The sequence below is a fragment of the Gracilinanus agilis genome, chromosome 4 (assembly GCF_016433145.1).
Source record: "Gracilinanus agilis isolate LMUSP501 chromosome 4, AgileGrace, whole genome shotgun sequence".
NCBI classification, from domain to species: Eukaryota; Metazoa; Chordata; class Mammalia; order Didelphimorphia; family Didelphidae; genus Gracilinanus; species Gracilinanus agilis.
The window spans coordinates 219,245,353-219,272,855 of NC_058133.1; the positions used below are offsets into that span (position 1 = coordinate 219,245,353).

General features: G+C 33.5%; 1 protein-coding gene across 1 annotated transcript in view; it reads left to right on the forward strand.

The window, feature by feature from the left end:
• Positions 1 to 7,246: 7,246 nt before the first annotated feature.
• LOC123246225 (ATP-binding cassette sub-family A member 9-like) overlaps positions 7,247 to 27,503 on the forward strand; it is a 104,585-nt gene continuing 84,328 nt past the window's right edge. The window contains 9 exon segments of the mRNA XM_044675155.1: positions 7,247 to 7,301; positions 7,979 to 8,081; positions 9,758 to 9,962; positions 22,203 to 22,306; positions 22,542 to 22,768; positions 24,786 to 24,927; positions 25,160 to 25,241; positions 25,244 to 25,344; positions 26,358 to 26,505. Of these exon segments, the coding sequence (XP_044531090.1) occupies positions 7,986 to 8,081; positions 9,758 to 9,962; positions 22,203 to 22,306; positions 22,542 to 22,768; positions 24,786 to 24,927; positions 25,160 to 25,241; positions 25,244 to 25,344; positions 26,358 to 26,505 (1,105 nt within the window). The 5' untranslated portion in view covers positions 7,247 to 7,301; positions 7,979 to 7,985.

A 27,503-nucleotide genomic window follows, 5' to 3' on the forward strand; every position in this document is an offset into this window, starting at 1 on the left:
CCCTGGCGATTTTTTCTTAGGGAGTTCTTTAATGGCTTGTTCAATTTCTTTTTCTGATATTGGATTATTTAAGTATTCTATTTCTTCTGCTGTTAATCTAGGCAATTTATATTTTTGTAAATATTCATCCATATCACCTAGATTGCTATATTTATTGCCATATAATTGGGCAAAACAGTTTTTAATGATTGCCTTAATTTCCTCTTCATTAGAGATAAGTTTTCCCTTTTCATCTTTGATGTTGTTAATTTGGTTTTCTTCTTTCCTTTTTTTTAATTAGATTGACCAGTACTTTTTATATTTTATCTCTTTTTTCAAAGTACCAGCTTCTAATCTTATTTGTTAATTCAATAGTTATTTTACTTTTGATTTTATTAATTTCTCCTTTGATTTTTAGTATTTCAAATTTAGTTTTCATCTGGGGCTTTTTAGTTTGCTCATATTCTAGTCTTTTAAGTTGCATGCCATCCTTATCAGATTATCTGGAGATGTTGGATAGCTTTCAACACATGCCCAATTCATTCATCTCTGCCCTCCCTAATTTGTTAATATATGCACTCCGTGATATAAATTTTCTCCTTAGAACTGCTTTGGCTACATCCCATAGGTTTTGGTAAGAAGTCCCATCATTGTCATTGTCTTCAATGAAATTATTAATTTTTTCTGTGATTTGTTCATTAACTAACTTATTTTGGAGAATCATAATATTTAATTTCCAATTAGTTTTTGGTTTGCCTCTCTATGTATTTTTGCTAATAGTTATTTTTATTATATTATGATCAAATATGGTTGCATTTATTATTTCTGCTTTGTTTGCCATTTTTCTGTGCCCTAGTTCATGGTCTATCTTTGTGAATGTTCCATGTGCTGCTGAAAAGAAGGTATATTTCTTTTTGTCCCTATTTCTTTTTGTTCATATTTCAATTAACTATTTTTCAAGGATTTCATTCACCTCTCTTATTTCTTTTTTATTTATGTTTTGGTTTGATGTATCTAATCAGATAGGGAAAGGTTGAAGTTTCCCAATAGTATAGTTTTGCTATCTATTTCATCCTTGAGCTCCACTAGCTTCTCCTTTAGAAATTTGGATGCTATACCAACTGATGCATACATGTTGAGTACTGATATTTCTTCATTGCTTATACTGCCTTTTATTAGGATGTAATTACCTTCTCTATCTCTTTTAACTAGATGTATTTTTACTTTGGCTCTGCAGAAATCTTCATTGCAACTCCTGCCTTCTTTTTCTGAGTTGAAGTCCAATAGATTTTGCTACTTTCTTTCATTTTTATTCTATGTATACCTGTCTCATGTGTGTTTCTTGAGGACAACATATGGTAGGATTTTGTTTTCTAACCCACTCTGCTATTTGCTTCTGTTTTATGGATGAGTTCATCCCATTCACATTCAGAGTTATAATTATCAACTGTGTATTCCCAGACATTTTGATTCCCTCTTCTTGTCCTCCCCTTTCTTCTTTCACTATTTCCTTTTATACCAGTTTTGTTTTTAATCAGCCTCCCTAGTCCCCTCTCTTATTGTAACTCCCTTCCTCCCCTCCTCTACTCTTATTCCCCTCTTATTATTCTTTAGAGTCTTTTTGACCTACCCCGACCCTTTCACTCCCTACTATTGCTTCCCTCCCTACCAGTCCATTTGTTTCCCTTCTACTTCATTACAGGGCTCGAATCAATTCTCTGCCCCAATGGATCTAATCGTTTTTCCCTCTTTAAATTCATTTCAATGCAATTAACTATTAAATATTTCCTTACTCCAACCTCTTTACCCTTCCAGTGTATTGTTATTCTTCCCTGTTTGTATATATATACATTTCATCCTATACAATTTGTCAGTATTCCCTCTAAGTATACTTCTTCCAGTTACCTTGTTGATAACAATTTTAATATTTGACAATATCTTCTTTTCTTCTAGGGATACAAACTGGTTGAACTTATTGGGTCCCTTAAAGAAAAGATTTTTTTAAAATTACCCCCCCAGGCTTTCTTAATTACCTTATGGTGATTCTCTTGAGTTCTGTGTTTGGGCAGCAAACTCTCTGTTTAAGTCCAGTTTTTTCTTTGTGAATGTTGGGAAGTCCTCAATTTTATTGAATGGCCATACTTTCCCCTGCAAAAATATAGTCAGTTTTGATGGATAGTTGATTCTTGCTTGTAGACCCAGTTGTCTTGCTTTCTGCAATATGTTCCATGCCTCCTGGTCCTTCAATGTAGATGCAGCCAGATCCCATGTTATCTTAACTGTGGTTCCTTGGTATCTGAATGATTTCTTTTTAGCATCTTGTAATCTTTTTTCATTTGTCTGGTAATTTTTGAATTTGGCTACAGTATTCCTGGAAGTTGTCAATTGTGGATTAAATGTAGGAGGTAATCTGTGGATTCTTTCAATTTCCAATTTTCCCTCTTGTTCGAGAATGTCAGGGCAGTTTTCTCTGATAATTTATTGTAGGATGATGTCCAGGCTTTTCCTTTTGTCATGATGTTCCAGTAAGCCAATAATTCTTAAATTGTCTCTTCTAGCTCTGTTTTCCAGATCTTGGTTGAATCAATGAGGTGTTTCATATTCTTCTCAAATTCAAGCCTTTTTCTTGGTGTACCTCTTTAGCTGTCTAGCAGTATGGTCCCCCTGCTCTGACCTGTTGTTAGATTTAGTCCTCTTTCTTCTCAAAGTGCATTGTTTTCTATCTTGGTGTGGAAGGGTGAGTATGTTTTAAGATTTGATCCATCGGGGGCAGCTGAGTAGCTCAGTGGATTGAGAGCCAGGCCTAGAGACAGGAGGTCCTAGGTTTAAATCTGGCCTCAGACACTTCTCAGCTGTGTGACCCTGGGCAAGTCACTTGACCCCCATTGCCTACCCTTTCCAATCTTCCACCTATAAGTTAATACACAGAAGTTAAGGGTTTAAAATTAAAAAAAAAGATTTGATCTATCTAAGCCTCCATCTTCCCAGAATCCTGAACTCTATTACTTTTGCCAGTACAGTGTAATTGTTTTTATAATTTTTTGAGTAGACATGCTATTATCAATTACCTATTGATTAAACTCATTTCTCAGATAATCCCAAGATCCACCATTAAATTGTTGAGCTACATTAGACAGCATCATTAATATCCTAAGTTTATACACTTTAAATTGTCTTATCTATCCTCTGGTATCTTGGTTTGATTTTTGTTTCTCCAAAAACTGCAAAAATGTTTTCTTATAAGTAAACTGAGGAGAAGCTGTTTAGTGTACCAAAATCTCAAGTTTGTATTTGAGTTTTTCTTCCTTTGGGGCCATAATAAATGAAGTTATGCCTTAATTAAATATGGGATATATTACTTTGGGTTAATTTTTTTCAAAGAATCAGTACAATCCAGAACAAACTATAATAGCAAAAGTTGGTTCCAGATGGCAAAGTTTAAAAACTACTTCCTTTCTGCTTAAAAAACCCCATCAATTACAAGAGGGGAAAGTTACATGAGTTATCAATTGAAATTGCTTTATTAGATGGTTTTGTGTAATTTTTATGGGAAGTTACTTTATTGTAGGAATTAGTTATTAAGAACATGACTGATAATTTAAAATGAGGTATGTCAATGTATTTTTTAATCTACTAGGAGACTTCTCCCAGTGAGATCTTTTGGCACAGTTTTAATGTCTGAAGTTAGTGAGTTTCTGCAAATTTAATAGAAGTGGCACATTGACTATTATTTTGGAACACAGTCTTTAAGGATTCACTCCTTGCTTGTTATTCAGATTTTTTACTTTGCTTTCACAATAGTATCCAATAATACAACTGTTAGCAAATGGATCTTGTTGGTTATTTGCAGAACTACAGGATTTCAGGGTTAGATGAAGACTCAGCAACAATATAGTTAAATATATACTCTAACTGAGAAGTGGTCATCTTACATACCTCTGCCTCTTACCTCCATTTGAAGAACTGATGAAGGTGGGTGGGACCCACCCATCACCTTCAGAAGTAGCCTTTTCTATATTTGCAAAGTTAGTTCTAATTGTAAGGAGGGGGTCAAACTGAATCATCTCATTTTAACCTTGATAACTTCACCAGCTATAAATGTTTCAAGCAATCAAATGATCATAACTTTGGTATAAGTATAAAAACACAATGGGAATTGCATAAGAAGCTATTCTAGCCCAAGGAAATTGGGCCACATCTTAAGGATTTAGTTAGTTGAGAATGGAGAACTTCAGAAAATGGAGAAATAATGAATCATTCCTCTGAAAAGGAAATTCTTTGAAGGGGTAAAGTGGGAAGAGAAGGAGAAACTTTGGTCAGGTCACCTTCTGGTTCTTTATCATTGACAAAAGGACCTTGTGAGTTTTGAAGGGTCAAAAGGATGCTGAAAAAGGCAAAATCACAGCAAAACCATAAGAAATAAAAATAATTATCACAACCCATTATGTACAGTTACATGCCAACAAAACTAAGAACAAAAATAAATTTTAGAAGAGTACTTTCAAAAATATAAAATATCAAAACTGACACAAGAACAAATAGATAATTGAAAATCATCTAATCTTAGAATGTCAAATTGATTATCTATAAAAGAATTATAAAAATTCCTTCCTTATGTGTAAGGTATATGTTCTTTTTCTATTTCAATTATTTTTATGGTGTGATCTTTAATATTGAAATTATTGATTTTTTTCTAATTTATTATGGAAATTGATTAAGATGTTGGTCTAAACCTAATTTCTGCCAGACTTTCAGTTTTCCCAGCCTTCCTTATCAAATAAGGAGTTTTTACTTGTAATTTATGTTTCAATGTTTTTCTAATGCTGGGTCATTGAATTCCATTGTTTCTGGTTCTCCTTGCTATGCCATTGATCTATTTATTTATTTTTAATCAATTTTGAGGTCTGGTAGAACTACTCTCCTTTTTGTCTTTTTTTCTCTTTTAGAGGATAAATGAATAAATGTAGCATCTGTTAAGAACTTACTATTTCAAAGGACTGTGCTGTGTTGGGGGATACAGATTGAAAAGTAAAGGCATCTTTGCTCTCAAGAAGCTAATATTTGGTATTTAACACACTACCTAGTACATAGTAGGAACTTAATAAATATTGATTGATTAATTCAAATCTAGGAAATGGTACATAATGGAAGGTTTTCAGGTGTAAGATGGAAATATTCCACCTTTCTTAGGGAGCATCAGCAAAGCATATGGAATTTGTTATTATTATAAAAAATGTTGATTTGGGAGCATTTATTCTTTTTTTGCACCTTTAGTAAAGTTATTATTTACTGTAACTTTGTCAGCTTCTTGGGATTTTTCAAGTAAAACAATCATCTCACCAAAAGATTGCTTATAGTTACAAGGGATGTCATCACATTTCTTGCTTATATTTACACCTTTAATGTCTTTCTCTTTTTTTATTGCCCTATGCATTCCTTTTGAATCAAGTCTTGGTGATTCTGCAGGCTAACATTTCCTGTTAAATTGAACAGTAGGGATGAAAGAGATTTATCCTTCCAGTTTATACAATGATCCCACACCAAGTGAAGGTCTAACATTTTCTCTTCATTTACTTCATTAGAGAGTAGAATAGTAGTGGGGGGCAGGGGCAGGGTTGTTGTGAGATAATAGTAGTAAAATAATAAGAGTTCCAGATTTTTCATTTTGGAGACCTGGAATTCAAGTCCTGGTGACATATAGGTTGTGTGAATTTAGGCAAGTTACCTTGCCACTTTGGGCTTGTCCCTCATCTATAAAATGACAATAATGTTAGTTATAGTAGCACTATTCCTTCACAGATTTATAATTGCAATTCAAATCGGGTAAAGCAAATATTATAATTTGTTTTGTGGATGAGAGAACCATTTAAAAATCCACTATTATTATGTTTTGTATTATTTGATTGAAGTTAATCCTTTAGATGGAATTATCTTATATGTTATGCTACATTGATTTATGGATTTTTAAAAATTACTGCTTTATTTTCCTTCCCATTCATCCTGTTTTCATTTAAATCAGTTCTAATTTGACTTGTTTGTTGACTTTTTTTTTGGTGTATAAATTAGAGGTCACCATTCTCTGTTTTTTCTCCCTCTCTTTGAACTTGGCTATTTTTCCCTTATTCCGGAAGGGAGAGCCAAAGAACAAAATGTGAAGTGTTTCTTTGTGGAATACTATGCCCTGCCACCATCTGTAAATGCTATCTCTCTGCACTGACAATAGGAGAAAAAAAATGGATCACAGTCCAAAAGTCATAGCTCAAATTACATCAATTGGCCTCACTGGAATCAGATATTAACTTATTTCAAAAACCAGTCAGAAAAGGGCTATTCAAAATAGGCAAACATTGAAAATATTTTGTAAAGGAAAGGACTTTGAATCTCTAAGATCTAAAGAGACCAATGGATTAAAAATTTTTCAAGATTCCTTGATCTTTCCTGACTGTAAGTTAATTTCTATTTCTCTTGTTTGTTTTATAAAATGCACGTAATGCTTAGCCTTTTTGGGTAGTATGGACTACGAGGATAATCAACTAAAGAAATGTATTCCCTCAGCCCAAGTCTACTCATTATAAGATTACTGAATCAAAAAATGTAAAAATAAATTGCTCAAGTGGTTAGAAATAATTTATCATGTAGACAAAAATATCTGGAAAGTGACTGAATTTTTTTAGTTTTGGTTTTTAGTTGAACCTTCCTATTTTAGAATGTATAAAGAGTAAGAAGAATGTGGACAATCAGATGAAATTTACTATAGCCTTTAGAGGGATATGTTTGAAGCATATTAATCCAAGACTGAGTTAATTTTTCATTATTTCTGGTTACTTTTCTTTGACTTTTTAACTCTTCTATTTTACAGAGAATATGCAAACATCTAGACAAGTTGTTTCTTCTTTATGAATTTAAAGAGACTTTGAGGGGTGTTTGCTGAGGTCCAGAAAGTCTTTTTCCACACCAAAAATTTTGGGAAATAGATTGATAAATAAATGATAGACAGATAGATGGCTAAATAAGAAAAGAGATGACAGACAAATGGAGATATATAGAAATTTTACTATGAATGTTTCTCAGCATCATGTTACCAAAATTTAGAATATAGATCATCTTTATTCCTTGAATAACAAGTTTTTCATTTAATACAAAAGAGAAATTTGTAGGTTTTGTTATAGGGTTTTTATTTCTAGTAGAAATTATTTTCTTTTCATCATGTAATTAATTTCTGGTTGCTAATATGATTTAGAAGACTTTGGAGTCCAGCTCAAGAATACCTGAAGACAGAACAAAAATCTTTGAATAGAAAGAAGCTTATTACCTAAAAAAAAGTGAGCTGAATCCATTATTTTGGCATCTGTGCATGTATATTCTCTTAATGTTTTCCCAGAGATATGGTGGGAACTTTTAACATACTTGAAGGAAATAATTAGGTCTTTCAGAGCCACAAGTTCTGCCTCATATATTACAACTCTGGATTACAGAAGAGTTGACAGAGTCCAGGATATTTTGATTTTACTAGATATTCAAAAGAGCATAGAGTAAATTCCACTTACATTCCACTATTCTCTTTTATTTAGTCAACAGCTATAGAGAATGCATAAGTGCTATCCTTTGAGAATGTTTTTGGAAAAGCTAATATTTTACTATTTCGTAAAGGAGAGAAAATATAGTCAGTGAATTCTGAATTCTTTATCAATGATTTAAAAGAATATACTGTTCCCATTTTCAATGCTCAATCTCTAAATTTATCTCACATAAAATGTCCTAAAGTAAAATTAACTTTTTAGAGAAAATGTCAAATCCACCAATGCTTTCAAGGATTTTTTCAGTGTAATTTCTCTTCTTGATTTGCTGAAAGGTCTAGAAAAATATGAGTAAATAATTTTATTTTAGGATAAATATGACTCAGGTTTTTCTTTTCCATGAGCCTTCTATACCTCTGCTCCCACAAAATTTATGTCATAATTTTTGTTTTTTCTCTTTTTTTTTTTTTGGTCACCAAAAGGTCAAAAATGAGTAAAAGAGAGATAAGCATATGTCACCAAACTCAAGCCCTTCTGTATAAGAACATCCTTAAAAAATGGAGGATGAAAAGAGAAAGTTTATGGGTATGATTACAACATCTATATCCTCGCATTTGGGATGGGAAGCCGTACTTCTCCAAATAGTGTGAATTCTTCTCTTCATTCTTTATAGCTCTCCATTAACTCAATTTATAATGACCAATGTAGATTATTTGATTTGGGGCCATATGATTATTTACAAATGCTGTGATAAAGGATATTTAATCCCTGAAATAAATTGTCCATTTTTCTAAAGTAAAAATAGTTCTCCCCATTTTGGTGTATATATATGTATATAAATACATATATATGTATATATACATATACATATGTGTGTGTGCATGTATGTGTGTGTCTTTGAGTGTGTGTGTCTAAAGCTATGATTTCTTCAACACAGATCACTTCCATTATGGAAATTCCTACCCTAAAACATATGTGGCTCTTCTCTCCATAAACTTCCAGAGAATAATGAAATAATCCCTTGAAGAGAGTAAAGAGATATACTGATCATCAATTCATCTACAACTTATAGTATTGGCCCTAATATTTGGCTCAACTCAAATGTTCAAGTTTCTATCCTCTATCCTATACTGCTTCTCTGTAAATAATTAATCTTTAAGTATTTCATCAAATCATTCTACATTGCACAGAACTTCAGGTCATACAACAAAGAAATTTGTAATCAAATTTAATAAATGTTTAAATGGCAAGATGTAGATATAGCCTCTGCTGCGCCCATTTAGATACATTAAGACAATTTTAAGAGAAATGAGCTATTAAAGAAGACAATGGTAGAGACTACTGAAGATTGTTTTGAAACCTTTTGAAAATATGATTTAGTTTTTAATTTTTAGGAAGATTTTTATTGTGTTACTCCAAAATTAAAATCTTTGATCCAAATCTTTGGGACTTCTGCCCACTACTACTTCTGTTATTTGGGGTCAAGTAGTATAAATATAATTGCTCCTTATTAAATATTGATGACATCTGTCATGGAGATAGGGGAGACTGGGTCCATAGAATTACAATTTGGGATGCCTAAGCAGATAATGAGCAGCAGCATTATGAAGTGCACTGAACACAGAGTCAGAAGAATTACTTTTTGCAAATCAAAAGTGAGCAGGCTTTAAAAAGACTTCTGAAGATTAAGCAAAAGCATTTTTATAAACCATAAACTACTGCATAAATGTGAGTTGTAATCTTTATTGCATTATAGAAAAAATGTTATTTGTATTTTCTTAGCCATAGAGCCTATGTGTTTTTTGTCTGAGGATAAGCCTTGAATCATAGGATAATATATTTATACTTGAATGGGCCCTTAAAGCCCATCAAGTCTAAACTCTTCATTTTAGAGGGAAGGAAATTGAGACACAAAGAGATTATGTTATTTGCCCAATGTCACAGAAGTAGCAAAGCAATGGAGGTAGTAGTTTTACCTAAGTCCTCTGAGTCTGAAAATAGGTTCTTTCCACTACACAAAACTTCCTGTGCTTCATTACTATACTGTTCTATGCATGTCTGTCAATGTGTTTGTCCTAGAATATAAACATCATGAAAACAGGAATTATTTCTATTTTTCAATTGACTTTTGCCTAAGAATACTTGATTTGGAAGTAAGGGTGAATGGAGTAGGTACTTGATAATCATGGACCTCTTAATGACTACATTTAATTAATTCAGCAAACATTCTAATTGATTTCATTTTTATGTCTTGCATATAGGAATTACTTTCCTCTTTGGGTGTAATTCTTCATCTGTACCTACTGTTAAAAGTTATTAGTGTTACTCAGTTTAAAGAACAACCTTCTGTGGAACTTGGACGCATAGGCAAATTTAATGATTCTGACTTCGCTATTGCATATACACCAGTCTCCAAAACAACTCAAGAGATAATAGAAAAAATAGCATCAACTTCCTTTATGAAAGGTATGTTCTTTACCAGCCCAGTGGGAATGTTTGATGTTATATTCATTGCTTAAGGCCCAAATGTTTAATGTGAGGTTCAATATAAAATGCATTATTCATATAATTTCCTACAAAACTTGCAATGGTATGGCTGGATGAAAGGGCAGGCATTCTTTTAGTGCTCTTTGGGCATAGCCATCCAGAATGGTTGGATCAGTTCACAACTCCACCATCAATGCATTAACGTCCCAATGTTGCCACATACCCTCCAACATTTATAACTCTCCCCTGCTGACATTTTAGCCAATCTTCTATGTGTAAGATGGTACTTAAGAGTTGTTTTGATTTGCATTTCTCTAATTATTAGAGATTTAGAATACTTTTTCATGTGCTTATTGATAGTTTTGATTTCTTTATCTGAAATTTGACTATTCATGGCCCTTGCCCATTTATCAATTGGGGAATGGCTTGATTTTTTATACAATTGATTTAGCACCTTGTATATTTGAGTAATTAGACCTCTGTCAGACTTGTTATGAAGATTTTTTCCCAGTTTGCTGTTTCCCATCTAATTTTGGGTACATTGTTTTTGTTTGGACAAAACCTTTTCAATTTAATGTAATCCAAATTATTTATTTTACATTTTGTAATTTTTTCTAACTCTTGCTTGGTTTTAAAATCTTTCCTTTCCCAGAGATTTGACAAATATTCTATTCTGTGTTGACCTAATGTACTTATAGTACCTTTCTTTATATTCAAGTCATTCACCCATTCTGAATTTATCTTGGTGTAGGGTGTGAGATGTTGATCTAAACCTAATCTCTCCCATATTGTTTTCCAATTTCCCCAGCAGTTTGTCAAATGGTGGACTTTTGACCCAAAAGTTGGGCTCTTTGGTTTTATCAGATACTGCCTTGCTGACATCACTTACCCCAAATCTATTCCACTGATCCTCCCTTCTGTCTCTTAGCCAGTACCATATTGTTTTCATGACCACTGCTTTATAGTACAGTTTAATATCTGGTACTGCTAGGTCACCATCATTCACTTTTTTTTCATTATTCCCCTTCATATTCTTGATTTTTTGTTCTTCCAAATTAACTTTGTTATAGTTTTTTTTCTAATTCAGTAAAAAAGTTTCTTGGTAGTTTGATAGGTATGGCATTAAATAAGTAAATTAATTTGGGTAGAATGGTCATTTTTATTATTTTAGCTTATTCTACCCAAGAGAAATAAATGTTTTTCCAATTGTTTAGATCTAGTTTTAATTGTTTAGAAAGTGTTTTGTAGTTTTGTTTGTATAATTCCTGTGTTTGTTTTTGTAGATAGATTCCTTAGCATTTTATATTGTCTAGGCTGATTTTAAATGGCATTTCTCTTTCTACCTCTTGCTGCTATGATGTGTTGGAAATATACAGAAATGCTGATGATTTACGTGAGTTTATTTTGTATCCTGCCACTTTGCTAAAGTTGTTGATTATTTCCACTAGCTTTTTAGTTGATTCTCTGGATTTTTTTAAGTAGATCATCATCTCATCTGCAAAGAGTGATACCTCAGTCTACTCATTGCCTATTTTAATACCTTCAATTTCTTTTTCTTCTCTAATTGCTACAGGTAGTATTTCTAGTACAATGTTAAATAATGAAGGTGATAATGGACATCCTTGTTTCACTCCTTATCTTATTGGGAAGACTTCTAATTCACCCCATTGCATATGATGCTTCTTGATGGTTTTAGATATATACATTTTTTTATTTTTAGGAAAGGTCCTTCTATTCCTATACTTTCTATTGCTTTCAATAGGAATGGGTGTTGTATTTTGTCAAAGGCTTTTTCAGCATTTATTGAGATAATCGTGATTTTTGTCTGTTAGCTTGTTGATATGGTCAATTATGTGGATAGTTTTACTAAAGTTGAACCATCCTTGAATTCCTTGTATAAATTCCACCTGATCATGATGTATAATCCCCATGAACACTTTCTGGAGTTTTTTTTTTTTGCTAGTATTCTATTTAAGACTTTTGCATCTATATTCATTAGGGAAATTGGTCTATAGTTTTCTTTCTGACTTTTGTCTGCCTGGCTTTGGAATCAGTGCCATATTTGTATCATTAAAGGAATTTGGTAAAACTCCTTCTTTGATTATTATGCCAAATAATTTGTATAGTATTGGGATTAGTTGTTCTTTGAATGTTTGATAGAATTCACTTGTGAATCCATTAGGCCATAGCGATTTAATGATTTTTTCTTAGGGAGTTCTTTGATGGCTTGTTCAATTTGTTTTTCTGATATGGGATTATTTAAGTATTCTATTTCTTCTGCTGTTAATCTAGGCAAGTTATATTTTTGTAAATATTCATCCACATCTCCTAGATTGCTATATTTATTGCTATATAATTGGGCAAAATAGTTTTTAATGATTGCCTTAGTTTCCTCCTCATTAGAGTTGAGATCTCCCTTTTAATCTTTGATACTGTTAATTTGGTTTTCTTCTTTCCTTTTTTTTTATTAGATTGACCAGTACTTTGTCTATTTTATCTATTTTTTCAAAGTACCAACTTCTAATTTTATTTATTAATTCAATAGTTCTTTTACTTTCAATTTTATTAATTTCTCCTTTGATTTTTAGTATTTCTAATTTAGTTTTCATCTGCAGATTTTTAATTTGTTCTTTTTCTAGCTTTTTAAGTTTCATGCCCAATTCATTAACCTCTGCCCTCCCTAATTTGTTAATATATGCTCCAACCTCTTTACCCTTCCATTGTATTAGACTCCTCTCCTGTTCACCCCAGGCACTTCTTTATGAAATATAAATTCACTCCATTTTGTCTGTTTTCCCCTTTCTCTTGATATTATCTACTTTTTTACCTCTCCTTTTATATATATTTATACATACATATATATATATATATATATATCACATATATCTTGACATTTCATCTTATACAGTTTGTCCCTGTTCCCTCTAAGTATACTTCTTCTAGATACCCTGTTGATAATAACAGTTTTTAGAGTTACCCATATCTTCTTTTCTTTTTAAATTTTTTTTATTTTTTAGAAAAATTTGCCATGGTTACATGATTCATGTTCTTACTTTCCCATTCCCCCCCCCCCTGAGCTGCCCCACCCATAGCTGACACACATTTCCACTGGTTTTAACATGTGTAATCTATCAAGACCTATTTTCATATTATTGTTAGTTGCATTGATGTGGTCTTTTCTGGTCTACATCCCCAATCATGTCCTCATCAACCCATGTGTTAAAGCAGTTGTTTTTCTTCTGTTTCATCTCCTATAGTTCTTCCTCTGAATGTGGGTAATATTCTTTTCCATAAGTACTCAGAATTGTCCTGGGTCATTGCATTGCTGCTAGTACAGAAGTCCATTACATTCGATTTTACCACAGTATATCAGTCTCTGTGTACAATGTTCTTCTGGCTCTGCTCCTTTCACTCTGCTTCAATTCCTGGAGGTCTTTCCTGTTCACATGGAATTCCTTCAGTTTGTTATTCCTTTGAGCACAATAGTATTCCATCACCAGCATATACCACAATTTGTACTACAATATAGGGATATAAATCAGTTGAACTCATTGGGTCCCATAAAGAAAAGGTTTGGTTTTCTTTTGTTTTCCCCACTTTCTTAATTATCTTATGGTGAGTCTCTTGAGTTCTGTGTTTGGGCAGCAAAGTCTCTTTTAAGTCTGCTTTTTTCTTCATGAATGCTTGGAAGTCTTAAATTTTATTGAATGACGATACTTTCCCCTGCAAGAATATAGTCAGTTTTGCTGGATAGTTGGTTCTTGGTTATAGATCCAATTCTCTTGCTTTCCAGAATATTATATTCTATGCCTACTGGTCCTTCAATGCAGATGCAGCCAGATCCCGTGTTATCCTATCTTGGTATCTGAATGTATTCTTTTTAGCAGCTTGTCATATTTTTTCCTTTGTCTGGTAGTTTTTGAATTTGGCTATAATATTCCTGGAAGTTTTCACTTGTTGATTAAATGTAGGAGGTGATCTGTGGAGTCTTTCAATTTCCACTTTTCCCTCTTGTTCGAGAATGTCAGAGCAGCTTTTTTGTATAATTTCCTGTAGGATGATGTCCAGGCTTTTTCTCTTGACATGATGTTCCGGTATACCAATAATTTAAAAATTGTCTCTTCTAGCTCTGTTTTCCAGATTTGTGGTTGTGTCAATGAGGTGTTTCATATTTTCCTCAAATTTTTCATTTTCTTTTATATATTCTTACTGCCTTGTGAAGACATTTGCTTCTTGGTGTTGAATTCTAATTTTTAAATTCTGAATTTCATCCCTGGCTTTTTGGTCAGCCTTCTCCTTCTGGTCTGATTTTCTTTATAGATCATCTATTGCCTTTTTTGCTTCATTTTTCAGCTGGTCAATTTGGTCTTTTAAGACATAATTTTCTTGTTTTAGATCATGTATTTCCTTTTCCCAATTGCCTTCAGCCTTTGTTGATTGTCTTCTAAGTTCTTGAGTTATTTGAATTTTGAGTTCTTGAGCTAATTGAATTTTAAGTTCTTCCAAAGCCTGTGTTAATTTTATTGAAGTTTCTATGTTTTTGATTGGTTTTCCTTTATCTTCTTATGATTCATTTGCTTTTTGTTCAGTTTCTGGATAGAAGCTCTTGATTGTGGTTTCTTTTTTCTTTTTCTGTTGTTTACTCATATTTTTTCCTCTTTTCTCCCCTGTAATTGGCTGTAATCTTGGTCCTCTGATCATTTTTTTTAACCTGTGGGTTTGGGCTATTCAGTCCTGGGAGGGATTTTTATCTGTTTTGTTGATTAATTAGGTTAGTGTAACCTGAGGCCAGATTTTCCCCAGCTGGTGGTAAAAGATATAGAAGTGAATTCGGCTACTTTTACTGTAGTCTGTGGGGGAGGTATGTTGGAGCTTCCTTGCTCTCTGAAGACTTCTTGTCTGCAGTAGTCATAGGATTAAACCAGATGTGGTTGATCTGCACAGCTCCAAGTGCCCTGAGGTCAAAACCTTGAAAGAAAGGGGTGGGGGCAGCATAAGATGGAGGGTATGTTCAGCCTCTCTGGGTTTCTCCCCCCCCCAGGTTCCCTGCTGTTCATGATCAGAGCCTTGAATTTGGCACAGCTGTGCCAGTGAGGCACTCCCTTGGACTAGAGCCCCAGCCCACCCAGAGATTCCAGGATCTGCTGGAGACTCAGCACATTAGGTGGAGGTGGGGATCTGGGATCTTCCTCCTTTCTTTCCCCTTCCACCTGATAGATCCAAGAATTTAGGCTTTTTTTCTCTTTTTTTTTCATGTACCTTTTAATTTGGGTTCAGCTGGAGGATCTCCCAGCTCTGTTCTGTTGTCAGATTTTGTTTTGTGTTCCCTTATAGCCCTTTGTCCTTGATTGGTGGTGAAGGGCTTTACAGAAGTCTGGAGCCTTGCTGCTTCTATGCTGCCATCTTCCCAGAATTCCTGTCAATGTCTATTTTTTTAAACCTTAACTCACTTAGTAACAACTCTAAAATAGAAGGGCAAGAGCTTGACAAATGGAGTTACATAACTTGCCAAGCTAGGAAGGGAATAGCTGAGGTCAGATTTGAACCTAGGTCCTGCCGACTCCAGGTCTAAAGCTCTACTATTCTGTGCCAATTAGCTGCCCCTTTAACCCATTATTTTTCTGACTGTCCTACTTCAAATTTCTTGTCACTGACTTTCCATTCATGTGTGAACACTCCCCTTATGCTCAGGGAATAAGCCTCTCATCTACTTATTTTCAACCTGGGACCTACACCAGTAGTATTGAAGACAAAGCTTCCACTACTCCAAGCACACTTACTTCTGCCTCTTAGATCATCTTGTGACTGTATCATGTACCGTTTAGAGGGCTCTGTACTTCTTGGCAGTGGCCTGCATATTCTTTTCATTTTTTTTGTGTTGGTACATAACAAATTATACAGGATAAATAGGTGTGGATAGTCTGTAAGCTTGATCAAAGATATGATTACATTATCTATTTTCAAACCCCTCGTCTATATATGTATCTCCCCTCTTCTGAACATCCCTGTTTCTGTTGGAAGTCCTGTCAATCCTTTCAGTCATCCGAGTTCGCAATTTTGGTGTCATCTTTGACTCTTTACTTTCTCTGATGCCACACACTCAATCATATGGCAAATCTTGCTGATTCTATTTCTAAAATATCTTCCAAATATTTTAATAACATATCCATCATCATCCTTCAGGATTTCATATTGTCTTGCATGAAATATTGCAATAGCTCCCTAATTTTTTCTTTTCTCATATTTCCCACTCACTCAAATCCATTGTTTACAGTTGCCAAATGGATTTTCCTAAAGCAAAGTGTTATCATGATTCTTATTTAATAAACTTCAGGGGCTCCCCACCCTCTCAGTATTGAATTTAAAAATCTAATAGCATTTCATCTTTTCTCCCTCCTTTAAAAGTATTTTATTTTGGGTAACTTTTATAGCGTATATTTAGTACCACAGAAAATGTACATAATTTATAAATAAATAATACATATAGGAGGTGCATGTTTTAGTATTTTTACTTTTAAATTTATGTTATCAAAAATTTAGACTATTGCTTTTTTCTTTTGAATTATGCCTGCAGTTTTGGTAACTACCACCAGATAGTAATAGCTTTGCTAATTGTAGTGTAAACATCAGCTCAAGAGTGGTTTCCTTTTCTAATTTTATAATTGGAGTTTGAGTTATGAGCCTGCTAAAGGAGCTAATTATATTCAGCTATTCTTTTTGTGCCCAGGTTCATAATCTCAGCATTGTGTTCAATTACTTTGCTCACTCTCACACCACATTTATTTTATCAAAATAAATTCTTTACCAAAGCAACTACATAAATATAATCTTTACATCTATTGCCCAATTTAGCACCTATGTTTCAAAGAATTTAGGGCAATACATGACAATCCTGTGATATTTTACTATCAGTATAACCATTATCATTTATTGCTTCTAAGTTTAATATAATGTTATCATGAAAGGTCAATCATAAGAGACCCACCACAGTCACACAATACTTTGAAACAAGATAGATACAGTCATTTGAGGGAAAATTTCCCATAGGGAGGCTATGTATGGGTAAACTCTGTATTTCAGAGGCAGGAAACTTTGAAAAATATTTCTGGAGAAACCTAGAAGGAGAAAGAAGTAGGAATATCTGATCAGTCATGCTGGGCTTTGCCCTGCTAGGAAGTATGGAAATTTGAGTTTCCTTGAAGAATTGACATAGCAACCCTATAACAGAGGAGGGAAATTTCATTCTCCTTATCATTCATTTATCCCTTGAATAGGTTCCTAGCTGCAATATGACCAACTGTGGCAGAGTCCTAAAGACCCAGATTTCTGTGAGCTAAAGTGACAACTCAGATAATGAAATGCACAGAACCTTTAATGATCACCTGAAAGTTAATGAGATCTATTAAATGAAGGCCATATGTAGCAGACCTCTACTCTCCTCAAGCCTCTCCTACACAATCCTCCTCTTCTCTCAGTAGAGTACGTCATCTCTTTTTTATAGAAAAAAAATTAAGAACATACAAGATGCGACCTTCCTCATCTCCCCTTATCTTCATTTTAAAATGCCTTAACAACATCCCCAACTGGCTCCTTCTTTTCTCTAGCCTCTGAAAATGAAGTGGTCCTTCTTCTTGCCTGGACCAGTTCCTCTACATGTTCTCTTGATCCCACCCATTCCTCTGTTTTAAAATGGATTGCAACTTCAGTCATCTACCTCACTCATCTTAAGCCTCTTCCTATCTGTGAATTCTTTCTACACTGCCTTCAAACATTCCCAATTTTCTATCTTGTTCAAAAACATTCACTTATCCTTATTACTCACTGAACCTGTCTTCATCTATCCTCCTTTTCTCAGACTCCTATGCTCTTTATCTACACTCCTTTTCTCAGTCAGACTCCTAGAAAAATCTTTTCACACTTTTGACCTCTATTTACTTTCCTCGCATTAACTTTTCAGCCCTTTGCAATCTGGTTTTTGACCTCATCATTCAAATTTCAATTCTCTACAGTTGATTGACAAACCCTAATATATGAATCTAATGACTTTCTTTCAGTTTTCATTCCTCTAGACCTATCTGATTTATTGGACATTTTTGACCAACTTCTTCTTTATGTTTTTGACTTTTCATGAGACATTTCCCTTTTCTTCCCTTCTTTCTATGTACTCACTTTCTTGGTGATTTAATCAGCTCTAATGAGTTTAATTTTCATCTCTATACAGGTGATTGACACACACATATATATGTATATATGCATATACAAATATATAGAAGTGTATATACACATTATATATACACATGTATGTATATGCATATATGCATATATTATATATTAATACACATTTTTATTTTCCCTTGAACATTCGTTTTGTATTACTAATTGCATTCTCTGGAGACTTCAAGCTGATATCTTGGAGATATCTCAAAGCCTACATGTCCAAAGGAAAATTCATTATCATTTTCCTCAAACCCATCCATCTTCCAAATATTTCTTTCAAAGGCATTTGAACTCTCTCAGTTGCCCAGATTAATAATCTTGATATTATCCTAGATTCCTCAATCACCCTCATCCAAATATCTAATCAATTGATAAAGTTTGCCATTTCTCCTTCCAAGTATCTCTTGAGGGTATAAATAATCAAGATGTTATTAAATGCTCATAGATGGAATATAACAACAATGATGATAGATTTATTTTAAACTAGTCTTTTTTCAGTTACCAAGCACTTATCTCTTTTCCACATCTTCCCAATGAAAAAAAAACAAAACTCTTATAATATACAAGCACAGTCAAGCAAAAACAATTATCTCATTGATGTCTTACTATGAATCTTGAGTCTAGTGTGTCTAAATGTCTCATTCTGTATATCAAGTCCATCACCTCTATGGCAGGAAATAGGTAACATGTTTCATCATCAATCCTTTGGGATAATGGTTCATCACTGCATTAATAAAGGACTTTAAGTCTTTCAAAATTGTTTTCCTTTATATTATTTCATAAATTGTTCTAATGATTCCTTACATAAGTTCATATAAATTTATTCAGGTTTGTCTAAAACCATTCCTTTCATCATTTCTTTTTCTTTTTCTTTTTATTAAACCCTTACCTTCCATCTTGGAGTCAATACTGTGTATTGGCTTCAAGGAAGAAGAGTGGTAAGGGCTAGGTAATGGGGGTTAAGTGACTTGCCCAGGGCCACACAGCTGAGAAGTGTCTGAGGCCAGATTTGAACCTAGGACCTCCCAGATTCTAGGCCTGGATAGTTGCAAATTGCCACCAACAATTAACTCTACCAGCAATGCATTAATGTACCAATTTTGCCACATCCCCTCCAACATTCATTACTCTACCCTGCTGCCATTATAGCCAATCTGCTAAGCGTGAGATGGTACCTCAGGTTTGTTTTGCTTTGCATTTCTCTAATTATTAGAGATTTAGAACACTTTCTCATATACTTATTGATAGTTTTTATTTCTTTATCTGAAAATTGCCTATTCATTTCCCTTGCCCATTTATTAAATGGGGAATGGCTTGACATTTTTATACAATTAATTTAGCTCCTTGTATATTTGAGTAATTAGACCTCTGTCAGATTTTTTTTTGTTATAAAGATATTTTCCCAGTTTGTTTTTTCCCTTCTAATTTTGGTTGCATTGTTTTTGTACAAAATGTTTTTAATTTAATATAATCAAAATTATTTATTTTATATTTTGTAATTTTTTCTAACTCTTGCTTGGTTTTAAATTTTCCCTTTCCCATAGATCTGACAGGTATATTTTCTGGTTGATTCAATTTACTTTTAGTTTCCTTCTTTATAACCAGGTCATTCACCCATTCTCAATTTATCTTGGTGTAAGGTGTGAGATATTGATCTAAACCTAATCTCTCCCATATTGTTTTCCAATTTTCCCAACAGTTTTTGTCAAATAGTGGATTTTTGTCCAAAAAATTGGGCTCTTTGGGTTTATTATATACAGTTTTGCTGAAGTCACTTACCCCAAGTCTATTCCACTGATCCTCCCTTCTGTCTCTTAGCCAGTACCATATTGTTTTGATGACAGCTGCTTTATGTTATAGTTTAATATCTGGTACTGCCAGGCCGCCTTCCTTTAGGGTTTTTTTTTCATGATTTCCCTTCATATCCTTGATCTTTTGTTCTTCCAAATTAACTTTGTTATAGTTTTTTCTAATTCAGTAAAAATGTTTTTTGGTACTTTGATAGGTATGGCACTAAATAGGTAAATTAATATGGGTAGAATGGTCATTTTTATTCTGTTAGTTCATCCAACCCATGAGTACTCAATGTTTTTCCAATTGTTTAGATGCAGTTTTAATTGTTTGGAAAGTGTTTTGTAGTTGTGTCTGTATAATTCCTGTGTTTGTTTTGGTAGATAGATTCCCAAGTATTTTATATTGTCTAGGGTGAATTTAAATGGTTTTTCTCTTTCTACCTCTTGCTGCTGTAATGTATTGGAAATATATAGAAATGATGATGGTTTATGTGCATTTATTTTGTATCCTGCAACTTTGCTAAAGTTGTTGATTATTTCTACTAGTTTTTAGTTGATTCTCTAGAATTTTTTAAGTAGACCATCATATCATCTGCAAAGAGTGATAACTTCGTCTCCTCATTGCCTATTTTAATACCTTCAATTTCTTTTTCTTCTCTAATAGCTACTGCTAGTGTTTCTAGTACAATGTTAAATAATAGAAGTGATAATGGGCATCCTTGTTTCATGCCTGATCTTACTGGGAAAACTTCTATGCTTCTTGATGGTTTTAGATATATACTGTTTATTATTTTTAGGAATAGTCCTTCTATTCCTTTACTTTCCAGTATTTTCAATAGGAATGGATGTTGTATTTTTTCAAAGGCTTTTTCAGCATTTATGGAGATAATCATGTGGTTTTTGTTGGTTTGCTTGTTGAATGGTTTCCCTTATGTTGAACCATCCTTGCATTCCTCATATAAATCCCACCTGATAATAATGAATAACCCTGGTGATCACTTGTTGGAGTCTGTTTGCTAGTATTCTGTTTAAGATTTTTTTTTCAGTTTTTTTTTAATTGTTTATATCTAACTTTATTTATTTTTTTCAAACATTTATTAATATTCATTTTTAACATGGTTACATGATTCATGCTTCTCCTTTCCCCTTCGTCCCCCGCACTCCCCCCACCCATGGCCGATGCACATTTCTACTAGTTTTGTCATGTGTCCTTGATCAAGACCAATTTCCAAATTGTTGGTAGTTGCATTGGTGTGGTAGTTTCGAGTCCACACCCTCAATCATGTCCACCTCGACCCATGCATTCAAGCAGTTGTTTTTCTTCTTTTTCCACTCCTGCAGTCCTTCCTTTGAATGTGGGTAGCGTCTTTACCATAAATCCCTCAGAATTGTCCTGGGTCATTGTATTGCTGCTGGTACAGAAGTCCATTACATTCAATTTTACCACAGTATATTAGTCTCTGTGTACAATGTTCTTCTGGCTCTGCTCCTTTCGCTCTGCATCTGTTCCTGGAGGTCTCTCCAGTTCACCTGGAACTCCTCCAGTTTATAATTCCTTTTAGCACAATAGTATTCCATCACCCCCATATACCACAGTTTGTTCAGCCATTCCCCAATTGAAGGACATACCCTCCTTTTCCAATTTGTTGCCACCACAAAAAGCACAGCTATAAATATTTTCGTACAAGTCTGTTTATCTATGATCTCTTTGGGTTACAAACCCAGCAATGGTATGGCTGGGTCAAAGGGCAGGCATTCTTTTATAGCCCTTTGAGCATGATTCCAAATTGCCAGCCAGAATGGCTGGATCAGTTCACAGCTCCACCAGCAATGCATTAATGTCCCAATTTTGCCACATCCCCTCCAACATTCATTACTCTCCCCTTCTTTCATTTTAGCCAATCTGCTAGGGGTGAGGTGGAATTGTTCTAACTCCTTGATCAATCAAAATAGTCCAAGTTTAGTGTGGAATTAGAAAACAGTGGATAATTCCATCAAGGAGGAGGAAAGGATCACTATAGCTCTAGACTATAGGATAGTACTTTAGGTGGGAAGAAGAGATATAGATGCAGGCCAAATGGGAAGAAAAAAGAACAAAACATAATCATTTTCATCCATCCCCATAGATCCAAAGTAAGAGACGTCTGTTTTTAATAGCATCATTTGTATCCTATCTCATGATAGTTTGTGCTTTTCTTCTCATTTAAAGCTCACTGCTATAAACATGAAGAAAACCTCAGCTGTTTACTTGAGAAATTTTGGACACATGGTTTTGTGACATTTCAATCTGCCATAAATTCTGCTATCATAGAAGTAAGTGAATAATTGAAAGACTCTAAGGATTAAGGTGAATTAGTAAATTAAGGTACATTGAAATATTGACAAAGGATGATACTTGATGCTTTAATAATATAGTATGCATGTGAATGTAGAGGATTTAAAAAAATTGGAAATAACTACTCAACACATTTTGGTTCTTTTCTCTTTTCTGTTCCTGAAAGTTCTTATGAGATGAGATGAAAGTTCTTATGTTAATGTTCTACTTTAGATCTCAACAAACCATTCAGTGATGGATAAAATGATGGCGATCATTGGAATAAAAATGAAGATGTTACCTTTCATTTCTAAAGGGGAAATTCTGATTGAGTTGATTCTTTTCTTCTACATAATTTCATTCACCCCACTGATATATTTTGCATCACTCAATGTTACAAAAGAGAGGAAAAAAGCAAAAGAATGGATGAAAATGATGGGTCTCCAAGATTTAGCATTCTGGTAAATTAATCATTTTGCCTTCTTGTAGAAAGCAAACAAATGAACAAGGAATAAGTAGCCGGTTAAGAAAATCACAATTTTTGAAATTGAAAAAAGTATCAAAGAAACCAAAAGGTTCCCATGGGATGAGACAACAACTATGGTTTTTAACAACTAAGCAATCCCTACTTGTACTATTATCTCCAGTTGTTACAGTATTCATCACTAAGCTTTTAAAGAATGTGGCAAAATTAAAAGCTGTCCAAAAGAATGGATGAAAATGAACAGTATCTTAAGAAATTGGTATTTTTAGTGTGGCTGAGATATGTGATGTAATGGTAAGGTAATAAGGCTGATTTTTAATAATCATGACAATAAGTTATAAAATAAAAATAGTCAATCTGGGAATTTAAGCATTAAAGAGATTTAATGATATGACCTTTGTTCAAAGCATTTTTGAATCTATTTTTTAGAAAATTGGTTGAGAACTTGTGTCATATTTTTAAAAATGTATCTGCATTGGGGCCAGTTTTCTTAAAAGGAGATTCTGAAGCAATTAAAAGTCTTTTAGAAGCAAATCTTATTAATAAAATGGGTAATTAGTCAGTCAATAAACATTGATTAAGTGAGAACAAATGTGGCTTTAAATACTTAATAGCTTTATTATCCTGGGTAAGTCACTTAACCTAATTTGCCTCAGTTTCCTCTTCTATAAAATGAGCTGGAGAAACCACTCCAGTTTCTTTGGCAAGAAAACTCCAAGTGAAGTCACAGAGTCAGACAAGACTGAAATTCCTGAATAACAAAGTTCCTATTCTGTGCCTGTATTACGTTCTGAGGATATAAAGAAAGGTAAAAAATAGTACCTGCTCTTGAAGGTCTCACAGTCCATTGGAGAAGATAATAGGCAAACAACTATGTATAGAATAAATTGGAAATAATCAACTGAGGGAATGTGCTAGAATTAAGGGGGTGTAGAATAAGAAGTAAGAAGGTGAGGAGAGGTAAGAAGGTGAGGAGTTAACTGTGACTTAAAGCAAGCCAAAGAAACCAAGAAGCAAGATGAGGAGAGACAGTATTCCAGGTATGGGAGACTGAAAAAATGCCTTTTGTTGAGAATTGGGATATCTTGTGAGAGTGACAGTAAGGAGTCTAATATCCCTGTATTACAAAATATTTGGGAGATGGGATAGAGCTCAGAGCAGTACAGTAGGTGGAGATCATAAAATGCAAGAAGACTAGCAAAGTTGGGGAGGGCAAGTTATGAAGGACTTTGAATGTTTTACAGAGGATATTTGATCTTGAAGGTGACAGGAAGCCATTGGAATTTATTAAGATTTAGTGTGAGGATGGAAATGGCATATAATACTCTTTCCTATCAAACAGAAGATGTGAATACAAAAGTATGGCACTGAGTTTTTGTGATTTAAGAGAAACATTTTTTTTAATGGAAGAATGGCAGATTTGGGTATATGACCAACCAAAGTTAGGACTTTGTAGGGCAAAACTCAAATCAGTTTTGTATCCAAAAAGGGTTTATAAATTCAGATTAGTTGTTTTAACAAATCCATATACATTACTTTATAATTGTATGTCACATACGAAGGGTTTTTACTGAGGAGAATGCAGATATCCAGGAATTTTGTTGTTCAGTCATTTCTCACTCATCATGGACCCATTTAGGTTTTTCTTGGCAAGGATACTAGAGTGGTTTGCCATTTCCTTCTCTAGCTCATTTTACAGATAAGGAAATTGAGGCAAATAGTGTTAAGTGAGTTGTCCAGAGTCACATAGCTAGAAGGTGCTTGAAGCCAGATTTGAATTCAGGAAGATGGGTCTTTCTGACTACAGACCTGGTACTCTATTCACTGGGCCCTCAAATAAAAGAAATAGACTCATATTAGAGAGTGTGAGAATTAAGTTGCTAATAGGGAAATATTTTCTAATATTAAGTGTGAAATAAGTATTTTGCCTTTAGTGATGCTAAGGTCCCTTCCTGCCTCTTAAATGTTGAAAGGATTCTCTGTTTTCACCATAGGCTCTCCTGGGGTGTGCTATATGCTGGCTTCATCTTTATTATGGCCACTTTTTTAGCAATTACTGTAACATATTTCCAACTTATAATCACCACGGGCTACCTTATGATATTCACTGTCTTCTTTCTTTATGGTCTTTCTTTGGTAAGTTGGTGATCTGGTTATTATTTTTTCACTCAGAACCTAAAGATATAGAAAAAATGTGCCATTGCAGTCACTCCCATTCTATTCTATTTTCTGTATTTTTATGAGACATTTTTGGTGGGTGTGAGAAATTGACAAGTACAAATTTATAAAACCAATATTATTATTTCATTGCAGTTTTTAAGACTTTCCAAAGATAGAGTTGCTAACAAGGGTTCTTTTCCCATTTCAGATAGCCTTTGCTTTCTTGCTGAGTGTTTTAATAAAGAAACCTGTACTTAGTGGCTCAATCATACTCCTCTTTATTGTTTTTTGGGAAGTATGGGATTTGTTTCATTACATAAACAACTTCCTACATCTTTGGAATGGATTTTTTGTTTCCTGAGTCCCTTTGCCTTTATTCATGGAATTATCCAAGTAAGTTAATAAGGTATATTTTTTGTTTATTAGATTTGAAGTGAGACATCTTCATTCTGAATATCTTCACTCTGAAGAATTAGATACTAAATAACAATTCTTCTTCTCAAAATTCCAAGCAGTTAAATTTCCCAGTCCATGCCATTCTGCTGTTTCCACAATAAATATTTTTGAAAGGCATCATGAGATTTTTTTTAAACCAAAATAAGTTATCCCATAACTCAAAAGATTGAAGACATTCTATTATAAATTGTTTAGAAATATTTTATTGTGTACCTTCATAGTAATAAATATGGTTATGGCATAGCAAATCAAAGTCTGGTTTCATTTTTCTTCGAGTATTTGATGATTTTTAAAATAGTAACATCAGGATTTCTGACTTGGTTTAACAAATCCATTTACAGTGCTTTATAACTACATCTAACATATGAAGAATTTTACTGAGGAGGTTGCATATATATATATTGGAATTTTGTTATTCAGTCATCTTGGACTCATCGTGATTCCATTTGGGTTTTTCTTGGGAAGGATGTTGGAGTGTAAATTAGCAAATTAAACCTCTAATTTCAATGGTTCACTTTTCTCCATCATATTTCAAATGTGCCACCAAAAGTTGTTTATAAACAAAAAAGCAATGTTAACAATCTTAGCAATTATTAGAAGATCACAGAATTAGAATTTGAAGGAATGTTAGAAGCCATTGAGTACAAACCCCTTGTTTTACAGATGAGAAAAATGAGAGGTTAGCATAATTAGTATGTGTCTGAGATTGTATTTTAACTCAGGTTTTTCTATCTCTGAGTCCAGTGCTCTATCCACTACACCGTGGTGACTTCAATATTTTAAATATTCAATATTTAAATTGAATATTTAGGAAATTCAGTATTTTAAATAGTGCTTGAAGTATGTGCTTGAAGCAGTTACAATTTCTGTTGTTATTCCTTTTTAACCCTTTCCTTTCAAAAAACCCAATCACACAATTTTTTTCTTGTTTTTATTTGTTGTGCTTTCAGATCATATGGTTGGAGTATGACTTGAGAGGTATTACTTTCCAGGACCCCACAGGGAGATCACATGTATTTATAGGAACAATTTTTATGCTAATTTTTGATACTATCCTCTATTTGGCACTGACATTATATTTTGACAAAATCTTACCAAGTAAGTATTAGTGCTTTTATAAATTGTTTAAATTTTTTGAAAAATTATTTTTGCCCATTGTTAAGGAATATTCCTAACTTTGACAGAGGTCAGTGACAAATACCATCTGCCACAGGTCTTTCATTTTACCAACTAGACTGAATCCTTACATAAATATTCCTTCTTTATAAGAGTAACCTTTTCTTTTGACTTTCTACTTATATATACTCAGAGAATGTTTGTTTTTAAAGAATACTTTGAAATTGTGAATTAATAATACCGAAGTAATTTTGTTTGGTGTGATAGGAGGGTTCAAATTCCTGAAATATTCTGATTTTATAGTTGTCAGTAACATTTCAGTCTCTTGCAATCACTATTTATTTGGCTCACTGGGTGTGAAGTAGGACACGAATTTGTCTGAATTTAGTACAAGGGTTTTTCAAATATTTTAGCACCATAAACCCTTTTGGCAACTGACTCAAACCAATGGATACCTTTTCAGAATATTTTTTTAATAACTGAAGAAAAGCTTAAGATCTAGTTCAAGGCTAGTGAAAAGAAAGATGTGATTCTTTTCCCATTTGAAGTCAATCCCTACTTTAGAGCAAGAATGAACATCATTTATTTGATCTTCCTCTGGCTAGAAGCATCATTACATTCCTCCTGCCCCCTTAAAAGGATTCTCAAAAGCTCTATCCTGGGCCTTCATCTTTCCTCTCCATACATTCTGTGCCTTGGTGATCCTAGATCCTTACTTTTCTTTCTTTTTTTTAAAGTTCGTTTATTTATTTAATTAATTTAGGCTATTTTTCCATGGTTACATGATTCATGCTATGTTCCTCCCCTCTTCCCACCATACTCCCATACCCAACACACAATTCCATTGGGTTTTACATGTGTCATTGATCAAGACCTATTTCCATATTATTGATAGTTACACTAGAGTGATTGTTTAGAATCTACATCTTCAATCACATCCCCATCAGCCCATGTGATCAAGCAGTTGTTTTTCTTCTGTG